The 22779-nt window shown below is 27.1% G+C and overlaps 2 protein-coding genes across 4 annotated transcripts in view; one reads left to right on the top strand and one right to left on the bottom strand.

Moving 5' to 3' along the window:
* On the top strand, positions 1–10508 carry Trs20 (TRAPP subunit 20). Its single transcript, XM_067284230.1, has 4 exons — positions 1–116; positions 3891–4037; positions 10177–10263; positions 10338–10508. Exons 1-4 carry the CDS (start codon positions 24–26, stop codon positions 10434–10436), a joined length of 426 nt encoding a protein of 141 aa, XP_067140331.1. The 5' UTR covers positions 1–23; the 3' UTR covers positions 10437–10508.
* The window catches only part of Spt7, a 17991-nt gene continuing 5714 nt past the window's right edge, over positions 10503–22779 (bottom strand). For 2 of the 3 annotated variants that reach the window (XM_067284227.1, XM_067284229.1), the window contains 8 exons: positions 22431–22542; positions 21013–21125; positions 20173–20282; positions 17554–17675; positions 17300–17484; positions 14068–14268; positions 13749–13919; positions 10503–10559 (listed from right to left, as the gene is read on the bottom strand). In XM_067284227.1, coding sequence (XP_067140328.1) covers positions 10544–10559; positions 13749–13919; positions 14068–14268; positions 17300–17484; positions 17554–17675; positions 20173–20282; positions 21013–21125; positions 22431–22542 — 1030 coding nt within the window. In that variant the 3' untranslated portion in view covers positions 10503–10543. The remainder of the gene's footprint in view (positions 10560–13748; positions 13920–14067; positions 14269–17299; positions 17485–17553; positions 17676–20172; positions 20283–21012; positions 21126–22430; positions 22543–22779) is intronic. The other variant, XM_067284228.1, reaches the window with a different exon arrangement.

Here is a 22779-nt window from a genome sequence, read left to right on the forward strand (position 1 = left end):
TTTAACTTCGGTCGGATTAGAAAATGTCGGGAAAGTATTATTTTGTTATTGTTGGGCATTATGACAATCCCGTTTTTGAAATGGAATTTTCTCCGCCGAGCAGATCGGAGGGAAAGGTATCTCGGTCTAATTCGTTACCTTAAAATAGAAACTGTTTCATCAGCTTGTTTGTAGATATCGGCGTTAATGTACTGAGCTTAGCAAACACGTGACTATAGTATTAATTAATGTTACTATTAAAAATAATAATAATTTATCCATAAATGATAAGAATTATAAAAAAAATTATGCAAGAAATTGCGATATTCTGTTATCAAGTAAATAAAATTTACATATAATACTATTTATTAACAAGTTATTAAGCGTTGAGAGTAGGAGTTACTTTTAGGTAAATGGTCCATATATACATATATATGTATTGACCTAAAAGTAACTTCTACTTAAAAATAGTTTGTATGCTTTCCTGAATTATTTATATTTCTTTATCCTTTTAATGCTCTGATTATCGATCGTGTAATCGTTTGGTTGTCATTAATCAGCCGTTGAAATATTCTGGAAATATGCCATCGAATAGAACTCGAAATAAAATGATTGGTTATGTAAATTTATACCGACGGCAGATAAACTGGATATAGGAGAAGAATTTGATGACAGCTCTGTCAAAATAACTTCTACAACTGCTATTTTACTCTTATTTTATCTCGGTGTTATAATAAATTATCAATTTTTAATATGCAACATAGTTTGAACTATTTTTTTCTAAACTAACCTTCTATAATGTAAATAGGTCCAAAATTCATACGGTGAAGATTTAGGGAACAAACACTAAAGATACTTTTGAAGAATTTTCATTCATTACACAAAACTACCATTATAGTTTTTGTAGGTGTATTCGTTTGGTATTAATCTTAAAATTGGTTTAATTGATGTTTACGTTCTTCAAATATCAAACTTTAACATTTATAATACATTACATACATACAATACATACATTATATAGCCTAAGAAACTTGAAATTTTAATTTTATTTTCAAACTATACAACAATATTCAAATTTAATTTTTTTAATATGTATTTTAAGATTAACATTATTTTCTTTAAATACAGTAAGCTGTAATGCTGCATTTTATGCACTTTTTTCACATCTGGAAATTTTCAACATGGTTCACATAAAATATATAAAACACCAAAGATAAAACTTTGTTTATCAATCTTTTTAAAATAAAAAAAAAATGAATTTACTCCAAAAAAGCAATCAATGATTTAAATTCAAAATTTCAATAATAAATTACCACAATTATTAGAATAGGTTAGGTTAGGTTAGAACGTGCATCCCCACTGTTTTCTTTCTTCTGATTGCTGGGATCGGAGACGAGCCACCATCTCGATACCTAGGGTAACATTAACCCAAAATTTTTATAGTTAAATCTAGCAATCTCATACTAATCTACAAAAACTATCCCAAGAGTAAAATATATCTTTTGGGAAAAAACTTTATTACAATTTCACGACATTACTTATGACAATGATGATCATTTTTTGATGGAATAAGTTTTGAGGAATATTTTTCTACAGTTTTATTCTCTAATATAAATCAAACAAAAACTAGATATGGTATAAAAAAATTAAGTTAAAAAACATAAAACATTAGCAAATTTATTTATTTCAAATATAAAGACTATTTTTAAAGATTTTTCTTGGGAACATCTACATTAGAATCATTAAAGAACATAGTAACAGCCTTTATTTTAAATTATGTTCTTTTTCTGCTTTCTTTTAATTATTCTAATGTATAATACATGAGGAAGATTTCTAAAGATTGTTGAAAACATTTGAAATAAAGAAGTTTGCTAGAGTTTTATAGTTTTTTTAACTTTATTTTATAATGTAGTATTGTAGTAACATTGTTGCTACTTCAGAAAATATGTTAATTCATATTTTCTCATGAAAATAAAATATAATTCAATTATTTTTTTTGCATATTTGATTCTCTAAATTCGAAATCTTAATTTTTTGAATTTAAAATATAATATCAATATACTTTTAAAAAAAATTTCTTGGGTTAATGAAAACATTAGATCCCATTATTGCATCTAATCCTTGACTCAGTTTACTAAGTATCTTTTAAATATGTTATAAATATTTAAATTTAGTAATTTTTTAAAATAATTACTGTAAATAAAATTATATGTATGTATATATCACAAAATATTATAGCTACAAAAACTATATTTGGGAGGAAATAAAAATAAATTGCTTTTGATTTTCAGTTTTAGTATTATATCATATAGTAATACTACCACTCAAAAGTGGGTATACTTGAATTATAAACTCTTAAAACCTACTAATCCAGCAATTTTTTAAAATACATGCAAATGTTTTCGCTCGTGTTGAATGGACATTGTGAGGTAAACTAATCCCCAGTTGCTGAAACAATGGGATCGTTATACTTGTGTGCAGAGAGGAGGTGACATAAGACGAGAGAAAGGGGAGAGGGAGGTTAGTACGATTTATAGTTTGAAGAAAGACTTCCACACTGTGGGGAAGGAGTCAACATCATGAAAATTAATAGTGGTGTTATTGAAAGTGGCCTTTTATATTTCCACCTCCTCAAGACATTTGAACAAGAGTTGCCTGGAAGAGCTATGTAAGAGGCATACACTTCTGAAGTCCATATCAGTGTTGGGGTCAGAGGCATAGATAGCCAATGCAGCATTGGCCAATAAATTTGTGATAGAAGTCTCGAGCAAGTGTTTAAAGGGCATGTTTGTAGCACCTATGTATTTTAAGTGGAGATTGGATCTATGATTGTTGAAGGGGATAGTATAGATAACTGGTTGGAGGTGCATGTCCAGATGGTCTTCAGTGTTGCAGAGGAGGGAGAAAATTGGACTTCTATGGAAGGCTGAATGGAAAGTTATTTTTCTTGGATATTTCCTCGTAAAGGGAGGCTAGCTTTCTGATCTGTTGTAAGTGATGGTCCTATAAACTGTCCTGGGTGCAATTTTTTGGCAAGGTAGAAGTGGCAGAGGAAAGACAACGTATAAGGTCTTTAATAGTCTGTGGGGAATAGCCATGCTGAGTTGCATACCAGGTGATCATTAGGAGATCTGTATCTCTGCATGTCTGATGAATGGGTGAAGGACCTCAACCCGGCCATCTTGAAGAAGAATGGATCATGGGAAGGGGCAGGGATGAAGGTCGGATGGTGTGTAGGTTTTCTATAAACCTGAGTGATTATGCATCCTTTGGATGAGGAAAGCTATAAATCTTACTAACCTCCACCTCCCCTTTCTCGTCTTACATCACCTACCCTCTGCATATGTGTATGGCAACCCCTGTTGTTTTAGCAGCTGGAGATTAGTTTGCCTGATGATGCCTGTTCAACACAGCAAAAATGTTTGTATGTATTTTAAAAAATTGCTGGATTATAGGTTTTTAGAGTTTTTAATATCATATAGTAATAGAAAAAATATGAAGGAAAAGGAAGCACAGCGGCAATCTGATTATCCAAAGTAATAGGACCAAGAGTATCTCAGATAATCTAAACTCAGAAAACAGAATGTTTGGCACAGTGATTAACTAAATACAAGAATACTGTTATAAAATCAAAGTTTTATGATGATTACAATTAAGATTTTTAAAAATTTCTATTTCTGTGAGAAATCCATGTAAAGTTTTTTTAATTCTATAACATTCAAGTATTGCATATTGTCCAGCCAAGATTTGTGAAATGAACTGTACTGTATACTACATTCTCTTTGTTGACAATGTACTCCTCTGCAATTCATCTTTCATAATGCAGAATTTCAGTTAAACAGGTTTTGATTAAATGGGATTCTATTACAGTGTAAAAGTTGAAATTTTTATTAATTTTGTTTTTGTTTTAGAAAGATGATCATCGACATCTTAGCCAATTTATAGCCCATGCAGCTCTGGATTTAGTGGATGAGCACCTATTGACGACAAACAATATGTATCTGAAAGTTGTAGATAAATTCAATGAATGGTTTGTTTCTGCATTTGTCACTGCAAGCAATATCCTTTTATGTTTAGTTATATAAATTTAAGTTTTAATAAAAATACTTAAAGTTAAATGATATACAGCTGACCCTTGATAATCCGACAGGTATGGGACCAAAAGGGTGTCGGATTACCGAAAGTGATTACATATTTGGCATTGTTTTGCTAGCAGTAGCTTACAATATTCCTACATTTTATGAGTAAAATACTGCCTAGGTTAATATGGAAATGAAACTCCCATTTTGGTTAACTAAAACATGTTTATTAAAAGAAATATGGAAGCCAATAAATGTACTGTACTGTACATACAGTATGTATAGGCATAAATAATACAGTACGTACAGAACTGCTCACGGAAAACACAAGAAATGTGTGTCATTGTGTAAGAATTGGGTGGGAGATTCATGTTGCGACATCCTTCTGTGCAAGCAGACACATAATGGGACGGGGACTACGGTGACCTTGACGGGAGGTGCGTCGGACTACTGAGCATGTCAGATTACAAAAGCGTCGGATTATCAAGGGTCAGCTGTATAACATAAATTTAACTAAAAATGTGAGTTTTTTAATAAATTTTTTGAAATAATATAGAATAAGTTTCTGCTTATATATAGATTTCTTCAAAAGCTTCTTAACCATAGTGTCATTTTTAAATCAATACTTTATTTTCTGGGATATCCAGGGATTATTTAAATATTTTTCATTATGCTTTTCATTTTTAGGAGATGAATAAAATGCTAAATATACATGGTCCTGTGATTACAACTAAGTGCATTTGCAAATAAAGTATATAAAATAAAAAAAGAAACTTCATTTATCATAAAATATTTAGCATATACAAAAACTCTGTCATTCAATATTTTTAAAATAGCTTTTTAATAAGCACAGAGGTATTGATTATTTACCACTAAGACAAATTTTAGTGATAAGAATTTTTTTTTGCACCAGGTTTATTGAACAAAGATTGGTAGAATGATCTTTAATACATCAAATAAATTCAATTTGATATTTCAAATTCCATTTCTTGTTATCTCAAATAGATGCAACTTGTTTTGACTGCTTGTTTGAGCTCTGAGTCTGACATGAAAATGTTAAACAATGAATTTTTTTTACTTTGTACTGCTGCTGCTAATGTCTGCCACAGCTGTACCAATGACAATGAGTAAGAAAAATTTCTCTTGATCAGGTTTTGAGTTGTGAAAAAATATGATGTACAGTTACATATTAAAGCCAAATGATTGCCAGATTATATCAGGCTCTATTATTACCATTTCGAGTTTTAGATGTTGATATTTGTATAAGTTATACAGAATAATGTGTCCCCTATCCTTTGTGGGTTGACACCTGTCTGCTAGTATGATGAATTATGTAATTTCCTGACTTCTTTAATGTAAAGAGTAGAGTTAGATTGTGATTGTCTTTATTGTAGTCTTGGCAATATCATTTTAACAGATTCAGATAAGGGATCCTGCTTTGATAAAACAGGCAAGCCAGAGTAACTACACAATTTTTATATTATTTTCCAGTGTTTAAGTACTGAATGTAGGGTATCTTCTAGAATATCATTTTTCTTCTTAGCAAAATAAGTTTATATGTTAGGAAAAAGTACATATTAAGTTTTCTTCACTGTCATTGGTCAATGCTTTGTTGTTAGGTTTCAGTGTCTTTTATCCAAGTCAGTTTGTACAGTACATTGAGTATCTGTTTTGTAAATGCTGAATTAACTTACACATTTTTGAATTAATCTTCAAATTATATACCAAGCTTGGTTTACCAAACCAATTTAATTTGAAGATACTGTTTATTTCTTGCACTTTCCTCATTAGAGTAAAATATTGCCATAAAATAAACAAAATAATAATAATAATGAAAATAATTTTAGATTAGACCTATTAACACATTTAAAATTGCCAATACTTAAAGATTTTACTGCAAGAATAAAAATTATCATTTTTTATTCAAAAATATACTTAGAAAGTAATAATAGTTTTGTGTATTATGATTTAGCAATATTAATTAATGTTTTTTCTACATCAAAAATACTTAAGATTCTAGGATTTCCCAGGATATTTGTCTGATTCCTGGGATTTTCAAATTCATAAAAACAGTAAAAATCCTAGGATTCAGGATTTCAGTTTCTTGAATCCTGAATCCCCATATTTAAATAGGGAAAAAACCCTATTTAAATATGGGGCACATCTAGAAAGTAAGTACCATTTGGCTATTTAAAAAAATAGGCAATTGAAAGAAAAATTATTTAATTACTATTAAATTATACATTAATCTACTTTTCAATATAACTGCCATGCAAATTGAGGCATTTATCCTATCTTTGCACTAAATTAAACATATCTTGTTTATAGAATTCTGTTGCCTGTGGCTCAAACCATTTCTGGACTTTGCAGTGACTGTTGTTTGCTTTCTAGTGTCATGTGGCAAATCCATGTTTCATCACCAATGACAATTCTTTTCAAAAATCCATTTCCTTCCCTTTCACACCATTGCAAAAGTTCTATGGGTGATCCCATGCATTTTGTTTTGTGAACATCCATTATTATATTTGGCACCCATCTTGAACACAACTTTTCGAAGTGCAAGTGTTTAGTCATAAACTACTCACCAAACCTTTTTAACCGCAGCCGTTTTTATTACCCTTCAAACATTTCTAACGAGTCAATTTTTTAATGACTGTTTTCAAAGATTTTTCAGTGTGCATGCTCATAAACATATATTACAGTATAAAATGATAATAAAGAGAAACATAATAAAATGGTTAGATAAACACAAACATAAATAAATAAATAAATGAAATATAAAAGATACTTGTAGATTTACACAAATCGTCTCAATTAATTTACTGCCACATTGCTTCTTCTAAATAAAGCTAACCTCTTTCATAAAACAACTTTACATAATGCTGGCTCTCCATGCTGCTGATATCTTGCTTGCCTCTCTGAAATTAATCACCTGCCCTTCATGGCTGGTTTTATATATATGCCATGCCTCTGCATATCTGAGGTGCTTTTTATCATGAATTTTTTGTATGATATTTGCTTTTTTCCATTCCACTTTAACTTCCGTGGGGTCTGCAAATTTATCGTTAGTACAAATCTGTCAGCGTTTGATTTTTCGTTGCTTCTTGAAAATGGTCATAAAAAATGACCGAAAATGTTTGAAGAGTAATAAAAACGGCTGTGGTTAAAAAGGTTTTGTGAATAGTTTATTTAATTATATAAGGCAGTCAACGAAGAGTTTAGTCATAATTTCATGCAGCGAAGATCTTGAAATGTCAGGAAGTTGTAGAGATAAATCAGAAATTGTGAACTGTCTATTGGAATGAATCTTCTCTCTAACATTATGCAGAGTCTTCATTGACTAGGGATGGACAGTCACTATGCTCCTTGTCATGAATGTTGTCCCTTCTTTGTTAAACATTCTAATCCACTTTCTCACCATACCTTCACTTATCACATTTAATCCATAAATTTCACAGATGTGTGGATAAATTTTATGTGGTCGAACATTTCTCACATTCAAAAATCTAATTACCAATCATATTTCACAACTGACAGGCTGCTAGATTGTTTTGAACATTATAACTGATACTTAGTGATCCTCAATGTGAACAAGAAAAACAAATATGGCTTGGTTACTTTGTTCTTGAGTATAACTAACTATGCATGTGCAACCTTGACATTGCCAAAATGTGCCAGAGTACTTACTTTCTGGTATGTACTTACAGTGTACGTACTTTCTGGATGCACCTCATATGTTGTTAGATTAGTACTAAAATTAATATTAACATACCTTCTTCATGTTTATTGATTATGAATGGGCATGTCAGAAAATAAGTGACACTTTTTTTTACAATTAATTACTTTTCTGTTGCATTTTTTTTTAATATTTATTTCCAAAAATGTAAATTCCATAAGTAATATATTATAAATCATAGTACATTAAATGTCATTATTAAAGAAACAATGCTAAATGGGTATTCATAGTATGAATGTTAACATAAAGCATCATTTAATACAATATAACAACAAATAAAATTAAGTTTATTTTATATCAGAAACACTTGCTGATGAAAGAATAGAGAATACAGATTCCATTGTATAATCTGTTTAGTATAAGCTCAGAATCTGTCCAAAGCAGACCAATAAGCAGTGATGACAGTTTCTGTCAGCTGAAGGGTCCAGTCATAAAGAGATGCCACACACAGATATCTTGATAAATTGTAATTATCCATTGATGAACATTGCATGGCCAGAACCTTTGGCCAACAGAAATTGTATCATTGCCCACTGGTCTGCTTTGGACAGATTTAAAATTTGTTGCAAAATCTGTAACTGAAAAAAGCTAATAATTACTACTACCACCTGTGACAACTATACTTCAAAACAATCTTCATATTCTATAGTTATTGTTGCCTCACAATACCCATGTACAGATTGCACACAGTACAAACCCAATGCCATGAACAGAAACTTTTTGATTGTGTCTTATATATAGACAGGAAATTCAGCAACGCCGCTATGAGAACCGATTAATCTAAATAATGCTTCTCTTTTCATACACTTTTATTTCATAAGTTTTGGACTAATCAGTTCTTATAGAAAACTCAGTATCACATGTTTCTAGGATTGACTATTAGATAACTTGGCTTTAAAACATGTGTTATTGTAAAGAATATATATAAATGATTAAGTTTTTTAGAGAGATCTCTTAACGTTTTTAATATCCATTTATATTATGCATAGTGAGGTTTCTTTTGAAATGTTTTTAATTTTATAAAGATAATTTGAAAAATGAGGAAATAGAAGCCATCCATCTTAATTTTGTAAAATATATTTTACGTATAAATTCTATTAATGTTATAGGATATGAGGATTGGTTATTAAATTTGAATTTGAAAACATTAGAATATAAATGAAATTATGTGGTGTAAAAACACTAAATAAACTTTTAAGATATAATACAGACTGACCAATTTTACAGCATAAAATTCTATATAAAACAATTATGATTTTAGGAAAATATTTGAGTTCATAATTTCATTTCATCATACCAATATTCATTCTAACTTTTTTTTTTTTATTTAGACAATTATTTTGTGAGAATTAATGAATTTGAATTAGAGTATGAGATGTGTTTTAATGGAGTATATAAATAATCATTGAATAGCTTTCAAGTATTTTTGAGTCATTTCAGTCATCTTCAGGAAAATGAGAACAAAGAACAATGTTCATTTTGTGCTTTTCCTTTTCATTCTAAATTCTCTACAATTAAAAAACATAAGTAATAATTTATAATTGGATATCTTTAATCTATTTCTATAGTGTTATTTTATTATGAAATACCGTATTTCCCTAAAAATAAGACCTAGTAGTGGTTTTGCTGAATTGCTAAATATAAGGCCTCCCTGAAAAGTAAGACCTAGCAAAATTTTCCATGCTCCTACAATCATCCATTAAAATTAATTTGGGGACATAAGTTCCCACTGTCATCCATCTGTTGAAAATTGCAGTCCAATAAATGGAAATTATTATGCAACACTTTGAAAAATGACCTGAAACGAAAAAGAAAAAAGTGGTTCCACAGGATAATGTGCCCTTCCATGGTTACCCAAAAATTAGAAGTACAGTCTGTGTTGCTGCACCCCCTTTTTCATTAGATTTGGCACCATCATATTTATCTGTTTTCTGAACTAAAATAATTTCTTGGAGAGAAAAAATTTAGTTCTAACAATGAGCTAATATCAGCTGTCAATATCAATTTTGAAGGGTTACAAGAAGTGCACTTCTATGAGGTTATAAAGAAACTAGAACACCATTTGAGTAAAATGTATAGAATTGTGAGATTAAAAAAATATATAAATATAAATATATATTATATACTTATTAAAAAATAATAAGTAATAAATTGTTTGTATAATTATTTTTATTATAAAAATATAATAAATAAATTGTACCAAAGCCAACCACTGCTGTATGCTATTGGGCTAGTAACGGCTATAATATTAATAAATTAGTAGTTTGTTTATAAATTGTTTGTATTCAACAGTGTGAACTTTTCAGTCTTTCCTCATATTTGATATCAGATATACAAATAATGTTGTTGTTATATTTAGAATAATTTTCTTAATTAATCTTAAGAATGAGATTTTTAATGCTTCATGATACAAAGAATGAAGATGGAATAAAGAATTTTTTCATTGAAATATATGAATTATATATAAAGGTAAATAAATTTATTTTATTTAATTTTTTTGTAACATTTTTTTCAAATCTAATTTTTTTTAAATTTCTTAACAGCATGCTATGAACCCTTTTTATGAACATAATTCTCCAATTAAATCTGCTGTATTTGAAAAGAAAACTCAGTTTTTTGGAAGAAAATATTTGACAGGTTAAATTCTAAAAAAAATATTGTGTAAATAATTTTTGAATGTAAAATTGTATAATAATAAAACAACAAAGTCTGTAGATTTTATTTATTATTATTTCACAAAGAATTCAGGTTACATCTTTTTCCTCCTGAAAATAAAAAAAGAAACATATGATTAGTAATTTTTTAAGAATATTTATTTTTAAAATTAAATATGCATTAAGTAATGAAATTCATTTGAAATGAATCATGTAATTTTATAAAACCTGTTTAATTCTACACTTGTAATCATTCAGAAGTAAATATATGTTTAAGATGATAATTTCTTTATACCATAACTGCAATTTATGTGATATAGATTCAGATGATAATAAATCAAAATTCATACAGTTTGATCAGAAAATTCCAGAAATAATTTTCTTTTAAATATTGCACACATCACCACACAAAATATTTCCCAGGAGGTCTCGGTAAGCAATTGCCATTTTTTCATCAGTTCTGCTTTGACTGTGATGAATTTTTTGCCACATGTTAGAGAACAGAACAAAGGGTCAACATTAAATTTTGCTTTGAATGTGAGAAAGCTGTTTCATAAATTACAAACTGATGAAAATAGCATACAGTGATGACTGGAATAAACATTTAAGAGGTATGCATGTTTTCATAATAGTCAAGTCATTGGAGGACAATGAAAGAGCAAATACTCTTCCACAATTAACACTGAAAAAAATGTAGTGTGTGTTAGGAAACTTCTGGCTAAGGATTGTCAATTAGCATGTCAAAGATAGCAGAATGGGATATTAGTGCACAGTGTATACTTTCTTTTGTTAAGAACACTACGAAGAATGCTAAGTTCACTCCATACTTTCACCTGAAACAGAACAGTGAGTGATTACTTTGCAAAACTTGGTGGAAATGGTGCTGAGGAAATCTGGATCACTATTCAAGATAATTATTGGTGATGAATCATGGTGTTTTGAATATGACATCAACAAATTGACAAGCCAGCAAATGGTCAAGTCTGGAAAAGCCAAAGTCAAAACCAAAGAAGGCAAGGACTTTGAAGCCAAAAATCAAAATGATGCTCATTGTGTTTTTTGATTCTCATGCCATTGTAAATTTATACCTGAGGGATAAAAGTCAATGTCTTATTCTATGAAAACACAAAAATTCAGCAAAATAAAATTAGGCCAATTTATTTTAAAGTGGAGATTGTTCCTTCTTTGTGACAATGCTCCAGTACACATCTGGACCATTGTTACTGTTTCTAGCTAGACACTAGGTGACTACAATAATTTATCCCTTACTCATTGAATCTAGCCCCAATAGATTTTTTTCCTCTTCTCAAAACTGAAGGCATTCATGAAGGAAATACTATATGGGTCCACACCAAACATTCATAGAACAGTAACAACATACCTGAACCATCATCCAGAAAAACCCTAGTTGGAACAATCCAAGTTATGTATCAAAGGAATAGGATATGTTAAAGATAAAATCAGCAAAATTGCTACATAAAAGATCAATTGAATTCAAAGAAAAAAATTTAATTCTTGGAACTTTTCAGTAGATTTGTATACAAAGATGAAAGATAAGACATTCAATGCAATTTTACATATGAGTTGGCACCAATAAATTTAAATGAGTTTTAAAAATATTCCAAACAGTTCTGCAAGCAAACACAAAAATGCATTGGTTCTTCAAAAATATTACTTATATATGAAAGCTTTTTCATTCTTATTCAAATTTGTAGTTTCCTTAAAATTTATGTACTCCTGGAATTTAATTGCCAAACTTAATAAGAAGTAATAATTAGAGATTAAAATCATTCAAGTGCTAAACATTTGATAATTTATACAGAATATTAGAAATAAAAATTTTAATTGTTACATAATTTCTTTTGGTATTAAAGACTTGAAATGTTTTTAGTACATTTTATATTATATGAGCTTTATTATATCATCTAATTGGCAGTATTTAAGCAATGAAAAGTTCTTAGTATGATTAATGATGATAATCATTATTTTAAAACCAGTTTGACAGTTTTTTAAGTTGAAGAAACTGATTTCTAATTTGAATCATCATCCAAATTAGTTTTTTTTATCTTATGATGAGAAAAACTACATATATTATTATCAGATATAATAGATATTGATGATTGTCAATCAAAAAATATTTTTATACTGATCTTAATCAATAGTTATACATTATTTACAAATTATTGATTAAATTTGTTTTTAAATAAAATTAATCAATATTTCTAGAATCCAGTTTTATTTTATATCGATCTGAGAATATTCCTTTCTTCACAAAACATAAGTTGGATATTTTGAACTATTTGGAAAATCAAATAAATTCTCTTTATCTGCTTTTATATAACTGTTAATTAATGGACCTATATGTTTGTGAGCCACTTTTGACCCCTTATGACTTTATAATAGAAAAAAATTGATTAGAGTAAGATCAATAAGAAGGAAACTTACAAATTTACAATTTGATGAAATTCCCACTTATATGCTCCTATCAATGTAATTATTGAAAAGGAAATTCATTTTAATGCTAAATTTTATCTGAAATTTGTTTTTAATTACATTTTAAGGCTTTTTAATATTAATATCTTTAATATAATATTAAATGTCTTTTATATTGTATATTTTCTATGAATAAATTTTAGTTTATTACCATAAAATCAAATTTATTTCTATATTTTCAATATTTTTTTGATAGAAAACATATAAAATGTATCATCATCCAAATATCCTTCAAAATTACTTTATTCTCATTTCTTGATTAATTTATAGCAAAAGAAATAATAATGATTCTCATAATATTTTTTGAATCTATTATTATAATGTGTCATTAAAACTTTGAAAGGATTTTGTATTGAATCTCAAGTACAAAAACTTAAATAAACATAATCTTTTCAGAATTTTTTAATGTGTTATATATTAAGTGCTATTTCATTAAAAAGTAATTATTAAAGAAAAATCTATATATCTATATAATCCTTTAGCTAACTTCTGAATTATTTGTAATGGATATTGTATCAATATGGTTTATTCATAAACTATTCTACTATTTCAAATAGAATAGATATTGACATTAATATTGCATGCATCTAAATTTTTTATATTTGTAGATAATATATAACTTTATCAAAATCTACAATTACAAAAATTATATAATTTAATTTTTATTAAAAATTTTACAAAAAATATATTAGTTTTATTAATTTATAAACAAATAATTAATTTCTAACAGGCAAAAACTATTAGAATTAAACAAATGCATTCTACATGCAAATAACTGTAAGTAAAAAATTGCAGTTGCAAACTTACTTTTTCTTTGGGGGTTTTCCAATACGAGTGCATTCAATACCAGGGGATATGTCAGTAACTCCAATAGAATTTATGCCTTGTGAAGAAATATCAATGTCACTAACCATTGAAGATGTAGGAGAATCACTACCATCAATTTCATCATCTGGATCAAGGTTAGGAGTAGATTCACTGGTAATTTATTAGGAGTAAATCTTGTTAGGTAATTAGAATTTGTCAGTTTGGTAAGAATTACATTAGTGAAGTTATTATTAATAAAATTTCACACAGGTTATTAAAACAATATTAAAAGACTAAATTTATTGAATCAATAACTTACGAGCCTTCTTTTTTAACATTCTGTCCAGGCCATTTCATGTTTTCTTCATCTTTCATAGTTGCGGAACCTTCGGTTTCCAAAGTTTGTAAAGCACTTGGAAGTTCTTCTAGTTGCAAAGGTGTATGAGGTTCATCCATTGCACTTTCCTCAATTTCTTCATTCACAGGAAAATTTATTTCTGACATTGGCTCATCTTTTATTCTTAAATTTTAAATAAAAAACAACAACTTTATTCAAACTTAACAATTAGTAACAAATAAATGATAAACAATTATTTTAGCAAATATAAGTCTAATTATTTTAATAATTAAATATTGAAAATTCTGTTAAAACTATGTCCTTTCTGAATTACTGGAGGTAATCACATTCAACAAAACCTTTAATTACCAGTAACAAATTAACAAAAACAAACATTTTCGGCCTTTATCGAGGCCTGAATCAGGTTCTCTATAACAAATTCTAGATTGGAATGCTTGAACAATACTATTCGAAAAACAATTTAAATTTCGAATAACACGTAACATAAATCAAATTCAATGGTATAACTACTAAAACTCTTAATTTTATACTGTAATATGGTTGCTGTCTATTGGTTCTTGTATGTGAATATCTTTTTAATCCAAAACTGTGTTCGGTAAACTATCTCACAGCATAACGGTTAGAAACATCTTTATTTTTTTAAAAATTGGATTACATATGCATGTTGAGTTGGTTTACATTCCCAATCTCTCTTCAGTGCATAAATAGGCATAAAAAATCTTTCTCAATAATTAATAATGGGGTTGGAATGTAAACCAACCCAAAATGCATATGTAATCCAATTTTTTAAAAAATAAAGATGTTTCTAACCTTAATGCTGTGAGACAGTCTACCGAACATAGTTTTGGATTAAAGAGATGTTCACATATAATAATCATAAAATTACGAGTTGAAAATTCTAGAATGCATAATATAGATTTATGGACTGAATCTTGTTGATGGGATTTGTGAATTAAATGTTCCTTTGTATTTTTTTTTTTTAATTTGTTATTTTGTGCATTATATATATTTTTTTGTATTAAAGTTATTATTCATATTAAATTTTGTATTAAATATATATATATTTTTTTATCAAATCATTATGCCATTATTTAGATTTTGCATATTTTTCCTCCCATGTCAGATTTTCACATAACTAAACCAATGGAAAAAAAGATAAACTGTATATCATTATACACTAACTTATTATATAACATACTTATTATTATTAACTAACTTATTATTATAACATATTTACTTTCAGATATCAGAATTGTAACAAAAAAAAAGTTATTGATAGTATAAGATATAGGATATCATTAAAACAAAATTTCAATAAATTTCAGTTATTTTTGCCAGTGTTTGTTAAAGACTGTTGTGTTCTCTTGACTTTGACAGACTTTTTTAATTTTCACTTGGTGTATGAAAAAAGGAAAGTAATATGTAACTAATTAGCAACATATTCACATTCTAGTAATTCTGGAGTCTACAAAATAAACAATACTGTCTTTCCTGTTAAAATTCTTTAATGATAACAGAATTATCACTTTTACAATAACAAAAACAAGTACTTTTACCTGAAAAAGACAGACTATTTAAAAATATATATATATATTCTTATAAAAACTCATTTGACCAAAAAAGAATACATTTAAATTTGCAAATATTAATGAATATATTGAAATTATAATGATTTTAAAATCAGATAAAAGGTTGATAAAAATAACTAATATAAATTAAAAGAAACTGAAAATAAAGTAAGAATGATACTTATGAAAAAAAATAACAAAAATATAAATTTAGTTCAATGGGTTGCACCAAATATTTAATCATTTAAAAGCTTAAATAGTGTGATCTGTATGCCTGGGATTTCTAAGTAGAATTGTTACACACACTAATAAATGTATAATGCTTCCTGAATGAAAATAGATCTGCATTCAACACATTGAGTAGTGATATTTTGGCCCATAAAAGTACATGGTTAAGATCCAATACATTTTTGGATGATTCTGTAGTATGTCTGTTGTTTATATCCCTTGATATTCCATCAGTCCGTATGAAAGTTTTCAGTTTATAGTCCCTATGTGATACAGTCTTCAATTTGCTTGCTGTAAATTCATATAAATGCCTGATTTTTTATTTCTAAAATCCAAAATATTCTTATTTTATATAGGTATTACATAGATGATGAACTGATCATAAAGAACAAAACCAGATATACAAAACTTTATCAACACAATCAATAGCAACTCCTATGGATTAAAAATAGCTCTGGACCAATTCAGTAATAAAGAAGCACACTTTCTAGATCTAAACATCATTCTAATGGAGAGATAGGCACAAGCGTATATGTTAAACCAACATCTCAAACAATCCTTCCAGACACAAAATGGTGGCTTTCAAAGCCCTTATCATGAGCTTATACACATTGCACAGACATAAGGACATCTTAAAGGAATTGAACAGGATAAGAAACATAGCAGCCACTCATAGATACAACTAATACACCATCAATGTTTTAGTTAATATATACAACCACAGAACACTCCCCAAAGAAGATAAACCTACTCCATCCTGGACTGCATAACAAGTTGCTAGATAACACTTTCAGAAAGGCTATTAGACAGGACAACAAGCAACTAATGTATAAATGCAACAATACAGTTTATGGCTTATTGCTAATGACAAGGACCCAATCAATCCTACTATGGCCCCAGGAGTGTACAAAATACCCTTCACTATTGGTCTAGAGAACAAAGTCAGCAAATATACAGGGTACACATCCTGAAACCTTCCTACAGGCTCAGGAACATCAATATGTGTGTTGTGCAGTGAAGTATTTGAACTATTGTTTAGTGCATGCTGACAAAGTATAGATCGGCAAAAGGACTACAGTGATTGCCATATTAGTTTATAAAGTAATTGGCTGGAAAGAAACTTTCTTGTAGAAGAGACCCTGTATAATTGTATCACCTAAATAAGAAACCAATTGATTGAAAATGTTTATTCATTAAAAAATTTTTGATGGCTTTAAAGGGTTTTTTGAGTTGATTGTAACATCTTGTAACAAATATATTTCTGAAAAGGTTGTAAGTATTTTTTAACTTATAAAATTATCATCAAATTAATTAAAATTTGCTGAAAAATAAGTAATTTAATATTACCTTAAAAAATATTTTAATTTTATGACATATTTCAATATAAAGTTACTCACTTTATAGGTTTAGAACTTAGATCTGTTTTCATTTCTGGAGTTCTTAATCTCTCATATTCTTCTAAAAGTTGTTGACAAGTTTGAAACAGAAATTTATGATAATCAATCATTCTAGATTGATAAAAATTGTGTAATGTTGTTATGCTACCGATGCCAGCTTCATGAAAAACTTGTTCTATTACATCCTATAAAATATTCAATTTAAATTTATAAATTCGAAGTGATTAAAAATTTATTTTTGTATGATACTTTACTATAAATCCAGTATGTCCTGTCAAAGTTTGTCTATCCACACCCATCCTGAGAAGACGACATATCCTTAAATTATGTTCATGAGCAATATCTGTTAGAGTTTCTAATACTGTATCTGTTGCAGCTGAAAAGAATTAAAAACAACACAAATTCATTAATGAATATAATAACAATTCAGCATTAACTGTTTTGCACAGCCAAGAAACTATTATATTCATACTCTTAGAAATATTGTATGAAAGTTTAAAACGCTACATATATGATTCTTTGTGACTGTAATAAAAAATTACAATACTTGTCTGATACCTTTAGTTTAAGTTTCATTAGCATGCAATTTCTATTGAAAGAATTAAAAATTAAGTTTCTACACTTAATTGTTTTTATGATTTATATTTTTATTATTCTTTACCACAGAGAAGTCTTTCCTTCATAAGTCTAAATTTTATGTAAATAAAAAATTTATTTATTAAAATATTTTAGAATAACCAAAAACTGTTAATCCTTAGAATGTGTTTGATTTTTTAATTATTATTCTTGAGAGAATATAAAGAACAAATTCTAATAAAAACTTGTTCAACTTAGAGCCTTTTTTTTTGTTTCCAGTACAGTTTAATGATAAACAAAAGTTAAAAAACAAACATTTTCAATTAGTCAAGATCTTCCTCGGGCCTACGTCAAATGAAATGCATTTTGGAATGTTAACATATTTTGAAAAAAAAAATTCAAATACATAAAATACAGAAATTGTGCAATAACAATGTAATTACAGGAAAGTATCAGAAAAGCATAAAAATAAACCTTAAAAATATTTTTAAAAAAACCAATGTATCCAGTATATTATCATGATGACGCAATGACGTTATGTGGTTGTGTCGTCATTGTTCTCATGTACATGTAGTGTTTTCAAACCCATCCCTGATTTACAGGACTACAATTTTCAAATTGCAGCCCAATGAATGTTTTCACGTATTTCAAGTAGCCATTTTCACATTTAAACACAATAATTCTAAAGTTACAATCTAGAGCATCATATGCAAAGAACTAAAGAAACATGCATACAAATTAAAGCTTAGATTAAATAAAAATTAACTAAGTCTAAACTAAAATTTAATTTACAATTGAAGAAAAAATAAATATGAATATAATGATAGAATTAACGTACAAAATATATAACATTTGCCTTGAGAAATAACTTACCAAAGACAAACATAATATAAAACTAATTGTACAATAGTAATTAATACATTAGATGAAAATTAGTTCTTTGCGTAGGATGCTCTAAATTATAATTTTAGAATCATATAGTTTAATTCTGAAGAAGCTATTTAAATTAGTCAAAAATGTTTGTCCTTTGTTTATTTCACTTTTGCACATGGTTGCAGAATATTTATAGGACCAGAAGTTCCCCAAAAATGCACAAAATTTTCCTGAAAATTATTGCACTCTAGAACAAAAAAATAAAACAATAGTAGTAATTATTAATTCATTCATAAATTAAGTAGTTTTGAAAATTCAAATTAAATAGGCCTACCATATAATTTGTTATGCAACATTCACCTGGTATAGTAATGTAAAATTTTTTAAATTAAAATAATGTTTTAATTTAAGGATGTGTCATTGTCACAGGATAGCATTTACAATTATAAACTTCATGTAATATTTTGATTAATAGAAATAAACTCAAAGTTGTCACCAACAGAATGACCTATTTTTAGCATTAACAATTCAGTATTAATGGACTTTTTTGATGATCAAAAATGCAAAATTTATTTACAACAATGATGGTTAAATAATTATTCAGAAAAAAATTGTTTAAGAAATGCACCAATTTTTGCAAGATAAACTTTTTTTAGAGTTTTTGACTCACTTATTATTTTTTTTTTCTTGAAATTTTAACATATTTTTATGATATTTTAATAATTTTTATTTTATAATAAATCTATGAAAAAATAAGAAAAAAAAAAGAACATGTTTATAAAATGATTCTAAAAGTTCTATTTTGTTGTTTAATTGAGACAATTCAAAGAAAGTTTTTAAATGCAGTTTATTAATTTGCAAATTTTCCGTGTAGGGAACAAGTGAATATTTCATTTTGAGCTGACACAAATTTCACACTCATTAAATTGTGTCAAAAAGAGTTTTGAAATAAAACCTGAATTTCTTTTTTGATTCTTTTTAAACAAACCAACTCATCCTTACTGCAAGTGCACAACTATGTATTAGGCAGTGATATGCATGACTGAACTGATCAGTAACAGAGTAAACAATATTCCAATTTCACTTTAGAAAAACATATAATTTCTCTGCATTATGGAAAATTTTTCCAATTATCATCTATATGCTTAGCCAAGATGCTACTCCATTTTATTGTAATGTTTTTTGGCTTTTATTGTAATTTTTCTGGCTATTTTATTGTAATATTTTTTATTTTTTCTATCACAAGTTTTTCCAAGACTTGTTTCCACAACTAGACCTATTCTATAACTCTACAAAGAAATGAAAACTTTTACTATGCAAAAGCAAATTTTTTCAGATGTAGGAATTAAAGAAAGATTATAAAGCAGGCATCATTTTAGAAATTATATGTATTTTCACTAGCAAAAAGCGTAAAAGTTACTTACAATCAAATCCAATATGCGCACAAATTGCTGCAACTGACTTCCTCAAAATTTGACGCATAATAGGAAAAGATAATTCTGGTGGAGATTTTCCTCTTCCATACACAAAATCACTAAAAATAAATTAATTGAAATAATATTTATTTGAATAAATTTATCTATAAAAACTGAAATATATTAAAAATGATTTTTAAAAATATTTTATCATATCAAAATAATGAAATTTAAATACTATTGAGAAAAAAATTATAACTTTGTATTTTATAAAAAATACAAAAAGTATTAATTTATACTGAAAAAATTACAAAAGTTTAAATGCATTTCTATAGCAAATTTTTATAATAAAATTATAAAAATTATTATATTTTCAGTTTGTTTTTTAGTTTTTTAGCCTTACTATATTATATAAAAAGAACTAATATATTTCTAATGTATTAGTTTATTCATTAAATTAAAATTGTATTTATATAAATTACATTTTGTAAAAATAATTACCCATAATAACACAATAAGTAATAAAATTAATAAAAGACCATTTATTAATACAATAATAAATGGTGTTTTCAACATAAAAGGAGAAAAATTATTTCAAATTTACAAAATACTTAGAAAAATTTTCATAAAAAGTATTTATCTTTATGTATATATATTAGCGTTTCACACAACAAAACAAATTTAAAAAATTCTTAATCAAACTAACACCTATGTTAGTATAATATAGAAAGTTGTTAAATTTTGAGATATAGTTTAAACATCAAAGTTTTATAATTAATTAAAATTAATATATAATTAACTTGAACATATTTATAATTTATCTTAAATATTTTAAAATTTTCAACTTACCTTTCTCTATCACTTGCAATTTCCCTTTTCATGTAATGAACCATTACTGATTCTGGAAGTTCGGGCATTGGAGGAACTGCAGGATAAGTATGATTTCCATCTTCCACAGACTTCTAAAAATATTTTATTTTTGTATTCTTGTGAAGATAAACATGATATTTATAATTCACCTTAAGTACTTTTAAATTAAAAAATAATACATCTTTTAGTTTCATGAGATAGAAAATACCTATTTGAATAATAGTTCCATTTTATTTTTATTTTTAATACATAATGAATTACAGAAAAATACACATATGCATGTATTTGTGTATGTATACATAGAGAAACCTCAGTTACTGTAGTTAATATTATCAGGAAAAACAACTCAATAAAAACAATGTTAATCAAGAAGAATACCATATGGAAAATAGGATGTTGTTGCCAAGAATTTTCCAAAATTATGGTTAAAACTTTAAACATTAAAAATTACACTAGATATTTATTTATGTATGTAATTTAAAGGAAGAGATAATAAATTAAGTGCATCCTTAAGTTTTAAAACACCATCATTAAAAAGATACATATGAGTATTTTTCAGAAAAATAATACAGAAGATTTTTTGTTTCATTTCTTTTAGTTTCTTAAACAAGAGAAAATTTCTTATTTTTTTTGTTACATGACTCAATAACAGCAAATGACAATGTCTATTTCTCAGCACACTTTCATTGAATGTTTAACATTAGGATCACCATCCATTATTCTTTGCTTAAGAATGGAGTTAGATAGATGAAAGTTGAGATTAGATGCACAAAGCTTAGGGACAGGAGGCCCAGATTAGCTATATACAAACTTCTTGTTTGGATGGAAGTCACGTTATTTCAATTCAAAAATTTTCCCCTGAACTGAATTAGATAGATAACTGGCACAACTCTATTTTTAAACAGGAAAAGTATGACATATAGAGGCAAGAGACTACTAAAAATCGAGATCTTTGTGATGAAAAATTATAGCTCAGCATTGTGACGATGTCACAATAAATAATTGCTCTGGTTGCTCTTTTCATTTACTAAGCCTAAAATTTGGGTTGTTTTTAGTAACTTCAATCACACAGGGATACAGCATTTAAATATATAGACTTTATTATTGTATTTGGAAATTATTAACTTGAAATGCATATCCAAATACAATAATAAAGCCTACATATTCAAATGATGTATCCTTGTGTGATTGAAGTTACTAAAAAAGCCAAAGTTTAAGCTTAATAATAAAAAATAAAATAAAAAGTAATAATAACTGCTTGTTACAGAAGTATCTCTTTTGAAATGTTGCAATCAAAATGTTACAATTTATATTGTATTTATTTATTGTTTTGAGATTTTAAAAATTTAATTGAAGAAGAGTAAAAATCAATTTTTTAAATCAAAATTTATACTTGCCTGAGAATCTGAATGCAAAGTATTTAACATTGTTTTTATCTTCTTGTTATATTGGATTAACTTAATTGTGTGTAATGTTAAATCGTCTATAGAACTGCATTCTGCTGGAAGTCTAAAAGAAAATAATAAATAAAATCTATAAAATTCAAATTTTTTCAAAACATCAAACTTAGATATAATACTGTCGTAATAGATAACTGAATTAGGCAAATAAATTCATTTTATTTTAACATTATGTACCTAATGAATTTCTCTAATAATAAATAAAAACAATCCATTTGAAAAATTTTTTAAATTTATTTTCAGATTTTTAATGCTTTCTTCTTCACATTAGTTGTTATAAAAACAT

Source organism: Centruroides vittatus, unplaced genomic scaffold (assembly GCF_030686945.1).
Source record: "Centruroides vittatus isolate TY-2023 unplaced genomic scaffold, ASM3068694v2 scaffold_1167, whole genome shotgun sequence".
NCBI lineage: Eukaryota > Metazoa > Arthropoda > Arachnida > Scorpiones > Buthidae > Centruroides > Centruroides vittatus.

What these genes read in the sequence shown, in the direction of transcription:
- Trs20 (XM_067284230.1), top strand. Translation starts at nt 24, where the DNA reads ATGTCGGGAAAGTATTATTTTGTTATTGTTGGGCATTATGACAATCCC. An exon ending in CGAGCAGATCGGAGGGAAAG is followed by an intron (nt 117 to 3,890) that starts GTATCTCGGTCT and finishes TTTTTGTTTTAG; the next exon opens with AAAGATGATCATCGACATCT. An exon ending in CTGCATTTGTCACTGCAAGC is followed by an intron (nt 4,038 to 10,176) that starts AATATCCTTTTA and finishes TAATTAATCTTA; the next exon opens with AGAATGAGATTTTTAATGCT.